The 9571-nt window shown below is 42.5% G+C and overlaps 1 protein-coding gene across 1 annotated transcript in view; it reads left to right on the top strand.

Moving 5' to 3' along the window:
- Positions 1-1755: 1755 nt before the first annotated feature.
- The window catches only part of LOC133002230 (ADP-ribosylation factor-like protein 15), an 89023-nt gene continuing 81207 nt past the window's right edge, over positions 1756-9571 (top strand). The window contains exon 1 of the mRNA XM_061071995.1: positions 1756-2119. Coding sequence (XP_060927978.1) covers positions 2108-2119 — 12 coding nt within the window. The 5' untranslated portion in view covers positions 1756-2107. The remainder of the gene's footprint in view (positions 2120-9571) is intronic.

Below are 9571 nucleotides of genomic sequence, written 5' to 3'. Positions count from 1 at the left end.
AAATCTGTCAGACCTGTGCAGAGGACAGCCAGTTCACCTCCAGCTTAACTGTGTTCAGGGAGATTTTCTTTACAGCACATGCTCATGAAATATTGAGGAGGATTGTGTTCTCCAGGGAACAGGGATGACTTCAATATGCAGCTTGCATCACTGTCTTGTGATTTATACTGCTCCTATAATCAGGATGATAGTACGTAATAGCTTTTTCTGGGTCCCCTTTCTGTTAATTTGTCCCTATCTACCCCAATGAATTACCACGCCTGAATAGGTTTTTCTTTGCAAACTGTTGTGGAAGCTCATAGGAGAAATGGAGGTCAGATTTGCCATATGGTCAGTAAAGCTACCTATTCGATTTTAGTTAGATCTCTTTTGAATGCTTCCTCATGGCGAGAAAATTCCCTGTAGATTCCTAAAAAAGGATAACAGATTACACAACATGCACCGGAAGCATAGAGTAACTAAATCCAGGATGAAACACTTGCTGTCCTGACGACTGACACAGATTAACACATCACATGGTCGTGTATTCATCTGACACATGCACATCCTTTCCCTTATCCACCCTGTGCATCATCTGAGCTGAGGCCTGTACGTGCTGCACAGGGACTACTCTTTGACTTTCAACTGTGTCCTCTCCTTTCATTCATTATGTATCGTGAAATTAATTACGTCAGAGGCCGTTGCATTTCGTGCTGCTTGGAGCCTGATAGCACCGTGGAAATCTCACAGTATGAATAGTGTGGTTGTTCAAAATGGAAAATAGGAGCAATTGTGATGTATTTTGGGATAACTCCACAATTTTGGAAATCGAATCATTTTTTGTCATATGATATTTTTCAAGCAATGATTTTGAAAAAAATCAATACAAAGTGACCTGTTGTCTTGCACTTATTAAACTTGATATTCAATTTTTACTTTTGGATTTAGCTTTAAATTTTATACTTGATCTCATTGTCATTTATTATGTTTTGGGTGGTTTGATAGATAGATTCGTGTTTGTCGAAGTGTGTTATAACATTTTATGTAAAGCAGACTTTGTCTGTACGGAAGGTGCTGAAAATTAATTGACTATCTCAATAAATGTATTCATATATTTGTGTATATACATACATACATATACTCATATACTGTGTTCATGATTGTTTATGTATGTATGTGTGTATGTATGTATGTATGTATGTATGTATGTATGTATGTATGTATGTATGTATGTATGTATGTATGTATGTATGTATGTATGTATGTATGTATGTATGTATGTATGTATGTATCTATATGTATATATACACACACGTATATATAGTGTGTATATACTGCATATGTGTACGTATACACCGTTTGTATGTATGCAAGTATGTGTGAATGTAAACACACACACATACTGTATATGTATATATTGAAGATATGTATGGAATTCAGTCACATTGCTACAGATGATCTCTCTAGTATTTTACTATTTGACCTTTTATATCTACATGCTGTTGCATCACTGATAAGAGGAAGTGACAAAGTCCTCTCCTCAAGCTAATGTGAGAGAGATGATGTATTCATATGATATAAAGATCCACAAACTTTCTATGAAACATATAATAAGTGGTCTGTTGTGGAGCGTTCACGTGAAACCTGATAAATCAGACTTCGCCAGCAGACGCTTTCTCCCCCTCGTAGCAGAAATAGCCTCCATGTGTTTGGTCATGTGACCACGCTACGTGAGCGAGGGGACGTGACGTAGCGGTGCGGGGCTTCGCTGGTTTCCTCAACCAAACACCCAGTGACACACTGGGATGCAAACGCTGCTCCGCCGGCGGAACTCGGCTTTTCTACCCACTAACAAAGAGCCGGGACCGAAGAGGCCTCGTCGTCCGACTCCGACTCGCCCTCCGCCGCCGTCAGACCTGCCTGTGGGCCGAAGGAGAACCCGGAGGAAAGAATCCCAGCTCGTGAAAACAAAACCCCTCCGAAGGGCTGCTGGTTCTATTCTGCTGTGGAGAGGCGGGGAATACAAAGCGACGTGGGGCTCGAACCCGTCACGTTCTGGAGACTAACACACGGAGAGAGTTTCACCACCAAACCAGCTGGTGCTGCTGTGACTGCCCAGCCACAGTACATGGATTATCTGGTGAGTGCAATGGCTGCTGGTTCCAACCCAACACGGGTCCCAGTGGTGGGTTTGGATCAGGTGTGTGTGTGTCTCTCTCTCTAGGTGTGTGTGTGTGCTAACCCAACAACACAGAGCTGATCTCATGCTAATGTGTCAGCTGTGTGTTTCTCTCTGTCTCTCTCTCTCTCTCTCTCTCTCTCTCTCTCTCTCTCTCTCTCTCTGTGTGTGTCCTAACCCAACAACAGAAAGGTGTAGCTGCCCTCATGCTAATGTATCAGCTGTGTTGTATGTGTGTGTGTCTCTCTCCCTCTCTCTCTCTCTGTGTGTGTGTGTTTGTGTGTGTCTGTCTGTGTGTGTGTGTGTCTCTCTCTCTCTCTCTCTCTCTCTCTCTCTCTCTCTCTCTCTCTCTCTCTCTCTCTCTCTCTCTCTCTCTCTCTCTCTGTGTGCTAACCTAACAACACAAAGGTGTAGCTGCCCTCATGCTAATGTATCAGCTGTGTATGTGTGTGTGTGTGTCTCTCTCTCTCTCTCTCTCTCTCTCTCTCTCTCTCTCTCTCTCTCTCTCTCTCTCTCTCTCTCTCTCTCTTTCTTTCTTTCTCTGTGTGTGTCTGTCTGTGTGTGTGTGTGTGTCTCTCTCTCACTCTATCTGTGTGTGTGCTAACCCAACAACACAAAGGTGTAGCTGCCCTCATGCTAATGTATCAGCTGTGTATGTGTGTGTCTCTCCCTCTCTCTGTGTGTGTGTGTGTGTGTGTGCACGTGCGTGTGTGTGAGTGAGGTCTAACCGGTTCATCCGAACCACGATCTGTTTACATGTGAAACACTGATCGACCAGCTCCCCCCCCCCCCCGTGTGTCAGTTAGCTTCACAATGACACGTTGGAGCTGTTGATGTTTCCTGAACCTGCAGGACGATCTGTAGAAGGACATGTGAGAGTCCAGCTGTCACTGTCTCCCTGGCTCGAGGTGCATCAACCCCCCTGCATGGTTTTCGACCCCACGTCACCAAACGGGCCATGACAGGTCAAAGCACTTGCACCGGCGTTGGCCATGGGAGAATATGGGTTTTGGGCCCTTTGCCCACATTGTAGGGACAGGGTGGGTGCTGCTGGAGCCCTGCAACAATAGGGAGGAAGCTGTAACTGAGGGCTTTCCCTGGGAATTCATAACGCCACAGAGGGAGAGGACAAAGACAATGTGCTGTCACGTCAGAGGGACGGCGTGAAGTGCACAGGAACTTGCCCACCCAGTGCTATCAGCTTGTTTGTAATGTCTCTCCCAAGACGTGGGACCTGAAAGGACCTTCAAACTTCACCAGGACGTTTCTTTTAGAGTCAAGATTACAAAGTCCCGCTCTGCAACAAAGAGCAATTGCGCCCGAAGCGACTGATGGATGTCTGAGGCTACTGGCCTCTCGGTGTCTTGTGCTGATTTATTTTGTGAACTAGGTTACATGTCAAAGGAAAGTTGTTGGTACCAAAGGCACACACACACACAAAGACACACACAGACTGACACAAAGGGTATTGTCGATTGTCAATAAGAGAACCCTCGTGACACGAACTGAATGAAATCAGTTTCACCCTTGCTCTCGTCTTTCTCTGCTTGATGTGCTTGGAGAACAGCACAGCCTTTATTCACTTGCATTCACACTACATCATTAGAGATCAGCTGTGGTCGAGTAAAAATAAACCATACGTATTAGTCCGATTTGGAATATTAACACATTTAAGCTCTCCAGACATATTGAGAGCAACAACGACAGAAATAGTCCGGCTTACATGATTGGAGATTTTCTGTGACAAACAGTTTTCTGTGCGAGGCCCAGCTGTAACTCTGTGGACTGTTGGAGCTCGGCTGTCCTGAGAGGTCGGCCACTCAATAGGCGCCGGGCCTCCTCTCCTGCTGTGCCACGCTGGAGACCTGGCACAGAACCTGGGCCCAAACTATGTCCCGTTCCTTTAAATCAACAGTGAAACGTGAAAAGATTTGTCACATAACGGTGGCTGGGATGAGCGGGAATGGGAGCACAGCAGCGTTTGCACATTTGCTGGGGTATTAACTGTGGTTTGAGTTGTGAATGTCATACATAAAGAGTCTGGCCTGTGCTGGATTCTGATTCAGCTGCATGGAGCTTTGAGCTCTCTCTAGAACTGTACTCCTGCCCGGTCAGTGCAAAGGGGGAAAAAAGATCACACGATACAGCAGCTCTGACACAGGAATTTGGTGCTAGCTGTTGCCATGATACAGTCGTACCGAATTACAAGTGCGAGAGTGGAACAGCTTTTGGACCCTAACCTTTTGCAGACTTTACCAGAAAGGAAAGGACACAATGAACGTGTTGTGAGTGACATCGAGTAGACGAAAACAAACTAATACTGTATTCTTAGTTTCACTTACTCTAACTCCGACCAGAGCATTCAGCATTATTGTTGTTATGGATGGTAACTTTTTCTTTTGTTGGCCAATAATAATTAGCTGACACAGACATATTATCTAGACATTTTTGTTTGCCAATATGTGCTGATATTAAAACTTTTATCATATAGAATAAATAATGCTGAAAGGATGTTTTATATAATGTTTCCTTTTTTATGTTAAGAATGTTTATTTTCTATATAACTTTCAAGTTCTTTATGTTTTTGTTTTGTTTGTTTTGTTTTTCTTTCAAGTTTATGTTTAAACTGTTAAGTATCAAGTCACAATTAGATTTCTTTGCCATAATTGTTCAATAATGACATCTTAGGAATCATTGTTATAATATATCGGCCGATATTACTTTTGATCAGATATTTCGTACACCCGAGCATCTTTACCAGAACCAATCCCGATAAAGCCATATAGTTCGAGCTCAACTCACTTCACTGCATTATATTTGTTTATTTATGCAAATCCACCGCCTGAAGGTTATTTCATCAATCTCACTCAACCTTTGCCATTGATATAGAGTTATTTATGGCTGCTTCACACAAACGACTGAGGCTAACCTCAGGTGGACTGACTTTCAGGTTGTCTGTGCAGCTCTGTCCCTGAAGAAGACAGATCTATGAGGCTGTAAAAAGCATTAGCTTTGCTTGGTGTTAAACAGCCAGTGTGAGTTTGATGGAATTAATACGGTGGGTTACATGTTTTCTTTGTGTGAAAAAGAGCTAAGCATTATTCCATCACATTATATGATTTGGATTTCAATTCAACGGTCCAGTTGAATGTTTAATTTTGATTGAATTCGATGCATTTTTCTTGATGAACAAAAAGTGGTGGATTTGTGTATCTGCAGCATACTTAAATCAGTAATGCGCTTCATAAAAAAGAAGAACCCATTACATTAACACTTAGGCTTCAGTTTTTTAATTGCACTTTAGAAAAAGCGGTGTTGCCTTGAACATATCTACAGAGATAACAATTATATTTTTTGAAGGGATGCTGAACCTCACATGAACTTTGTAAAAAAAAAGCAAAGAAAACAGTTATACAGCCGTCAGGACTATTAATAGTTTTGTTGAGTCAAAAGGACCAAACACCTGTTTAGCTTAGTGTCAGTGAGTGCCCCTGCTGTCCACCACCTGTTTACATTACCCCTGGTTTCCTGTCTGTGTAGTTGCATGAACAGAACGTGTAATGTGGAGTGGTCTGACTGGTTGTTGGAAGTGATGTAAAGCAATAGTTTTGAATAAACTCATTAACTTATTTACCTCTCTTTATAACATGGAAATCTAAAAGCACAGTCTATTATGAAACATTACCCAGAAATCATGGCAGAATTCTAATCAAATAGTTATTAGCTTGCGTTTTCAGGCTCTTTTTGAGGCAGGATTAACATTGTTTTAATGGATGAATGTGGGAAGGTGTCCTTGGAAATTCTGCAACTCTCACTCTTGTGAGGATTTAAGAACAACATCACACCTTTAATGAAAATAAATTGTCTTGATAGAAGCCTGTGTGAGTTTTTGGCAGACCAGCTGTACTACAGGGCACATCTCCTGCACATAGCAGGCTATAACAGATAGACATCTCTCCACTGCAACACAGGAAGTGGAGCTGATGGGGATTTCTTGGCAGCATATGAGTCCAGCCTATGGGATACAAGGCTGGTGTTACTGTTCCTTTCAATCTTGTCCCCTGTCTGACCGTGTTACACACATCACTGGTGCTGGCAGACATCTCTGCCAACTCCCTTCAGAGGCAAACGGAAACAACCGACTGCATGACGACAAGAGCACCTACACAACCACCATCTCACAAAAATATTTCTACAAATATCAGGTTTTACTTTGAACGGAGCGCTCAGACAAGTCGGCCCCAGATCCCTAAACATACCCGTTATTTAGGTTGCGTTGCCCCCAGCGGTAATGTCAAATACCTTTTCTGAGCACAACAGCATTCCTGACTTTCTGTCCCTGCTTCTAACCTTCCAGCTGCACGTCAGGTTTCAGTCTGCTGGTTAGCTCAGTGCAGTGATTCCCCTGTGTCTGTGGAGAGTGCTCATGAGTCAGCATCTCAGGCCGGAGCAGCATCACTGTTGCTCAGGAAGATGAGGGAATATTTATGGGGGTTCATAAAGCGATAATTATGAGGATCACTTTGAGTTCCATATTGATGTCAACATAACTTGATGGACTGTCCGTCTAAAGGGGCATTAGTGAACTTTATTTATATTTTTATTGCATTTTATTTCCTTTACATTCTCTCAGACCATAACCACTCCCATTGTGTTGGTCCCCGTGAAGCTTTTCCTCAGTAGAAAAACAAATGTAGTGGACATTGATTTGCTGCAGTGGTGTATTATTCTACTCTCATTCATTTTGAAGAGCTGTGGGTCTATAATAGCCATAAACAAATGCAGATTGATAAGTAGCTTTACTTATCAATCAATGGTGAAAGATGTTAAACATTGATTTTACTAATTTGTGGTGTTGCTGCATACTCTTTAGATAACCGTTGAAATTTTTCTATTCCCCCTTCCAAAATTTAACATGTGTAAACACTCAACATGTATATATGATATGACATCACCTCTTTTGCTTTATCGTGACCTGAGGTTCCGAGAAAATCCTATATTGTTGAATTGAGTTTAGATCAAATTGAATGATCTACTATAGAACTATATGACAAACAATTAAATCAAGATAAAAAATTTCACATCAGTCAGCATTGATATTTATCACGATATTTTTAAATTATTTTGTTTCAAGTGTATCGACTGATATTTTCTTCCTGGTGAAGGTTCTGTTTTTCAACTCTTCTATCTGAAACACTTGTTAAACAGCAAAACATTTTACAAAAGTTTTATATCTCCTTGCTGAGCTTTCACAATTCATAAATATGACTTATATAAATATGGAGCTTTTCTTACATTCAGGTTTTCTGCAGGTAATATATGTGTATGTGTGTATTCAAACACAGCTTCATGTTGTGTCAACCCAATAATATCAAACTAATGACATTGTGGTTGGTCTGTAATCACAGTCCTGGCACACTCAGGCACCATGTGCACCCAGCAGTGTTTCCTCTATGATTTCTTTAGCGGGGGGTATAACCTTGGCTGTTGGACCGAACATTTTAAAACTGTGAAATAAGCTGACACTTCACTGCAAAACAGGAATAGATTTACCTGAGTTGGAAAGCTTGCAGCCTAGTTAAAAGTGTTTAATTAAAAAATAAAATAAATTCATAGTCATACGGAAACCTCTACTATTACTATTTGGACATTTAATTCATTGGAGAATACCTGAGTTATTAGCAGGTTGGGGTTTCACCTTATTGATGAATGTGAAAAATGGATTGGGATTAAAGCTGCAAATTTCTCCCGCAGTCAGCTGCCTCTGTAAAAAGCAGAGGGAGAAATGTCCTTTCCCATAATAACCACCAAAATGGAGAATATGGAGGTGAATAAGCTATGGTTAGTATTTATTTCAGTTGCTAGTGTCTATCCTAGCTTAGGTAATTCTAGTTGTTATGGTAACAAAAGATGCTCTCAACCAAAGATTCCAGAGTGCTTTGACTCAACTGTGCCCAAGTGCGGAACACTTAAGTTCAATGTGAGGGCAGGCCATCGGGGGGGATATGGGAGGAAGCACAGGACTCCAGAACAGTACAAGGCAACCAGGCCTAGTATGAGTACATCCTAATTCTGAAATCGGCATATTTATATAGTGGTTATGCAAGACAGGGACAGTAAACATTTTGCTGATATTTTTTACGATCCACCAACCCACTGCTGTGATGGGAGTTTTCCCGGTGCATGTGTCAGATGTCCAGTCTGATTACTCTGAGTGGCTTTAAAAGTGCCAGTGAGTTAAAGGATGGGAAACTGCATGTTGAACAGTAGGTTTTTGTCTCTATAGTCATTCAAATAAAAGTGAAGTTTTGCAGTGTAGTACAGTTAGTATTCTATGTTTTAAAACTGCAGTTCATCAGCAGGTTTTGGCAGCGACTATCACAAGACCGCTGAGCTGACCAAAACAAGCTATTTGAACATGACTCACAGATCCCCATGAACAGACGGACTTCTGACAAAGCGTCCCACAACAGTCACAGAAATCCCCACGACCGCTGTAAGCTCAAGTGGTCGGTCGCTTCGTCCTCCTCCTCCATGCAAGGAAAGCGCTGGTTTCCATACTTCATGCGTCGCGTACAGTATGGGGAATAGTGTGTGGGTGTGTAATGGTGACTAATCCAATTTGCAGTCTTATTCTGTATCCCTAGTTGTCACTGAGCCCTTAATCTCTGTGGAGAGAGAGAGATTCTCACAAACTAATCTCAAGCTTGTGTCTGTCCACTGATCCCTGAGAATAGTTGTGTCTTTGAGTGAATGAAAACGGGGCGTAAACACGAGACCATAGCCTCAGTGCTGAGCGTCAACCCGCGTACAGACCCTCACGCTGCTGCTCATGCTTGAATCAAAATGGCTTGTGGATATGGGCAACTGCCGGTGAGATGGTGAGGGGCTGGACTCCTGTTGTTGACCTGACACTGCTGTGTGCCGCTACTCCTGATCATCCTCCGCCCATTCACTTACTCCAGAGGCTTGGCTTGTTTGTTGCCGGGGGTTACGCTTGCTGGTGAGCACAATGTCGGAGCACATGCAGCTCTCCCTTGCCTTGTGCAGGATTGGGCTTTACACGGTAAGAAATGAATACATGTTGCTATCTGTTGGTAAGAGAGCGGCAGGGATGTTGTGTGTGTCTCTGTGTGTGTGTGTGTGTGCTGGATGGAACGCCGTTAGTTTCACCATGGATTAATCCTTCACTGTTATGTTTTGAAGCAGATACCGAACAAGCGCCAGTGGCTGCTGCTGCTTCCCTGTTGCTTGGTCACTGAGTAGAGAGAGAGCGCTTTGCTCCATTCGAGTGGGTGTCAACGTTATATTAAGGTGGAACAGGTGGAGATCAGCACTGTGATGTAAATTAAATGCACAGAGAACAAGACGCGCTCTGAGTATCAAGGCTGTTTCTCGGACAATAGAAGCAAA

This window comes from Limanda limanda, chromosome 5 (assembly GCF_963576545.1).
Source record: "Limanda limanda chromosome 5, fLimLim1.1, whole genome shotgun sequence".
NCBI classification, from domain to species: Eukaryota; Metazoa; Chordata; class Actinopteri; order Pleuronectiformes; family Pleuronectidae; genus Limanda; species Limanda limanda.
This window is presented reverse-complemented; position numbering and strand designations above follow the sequence as displayed.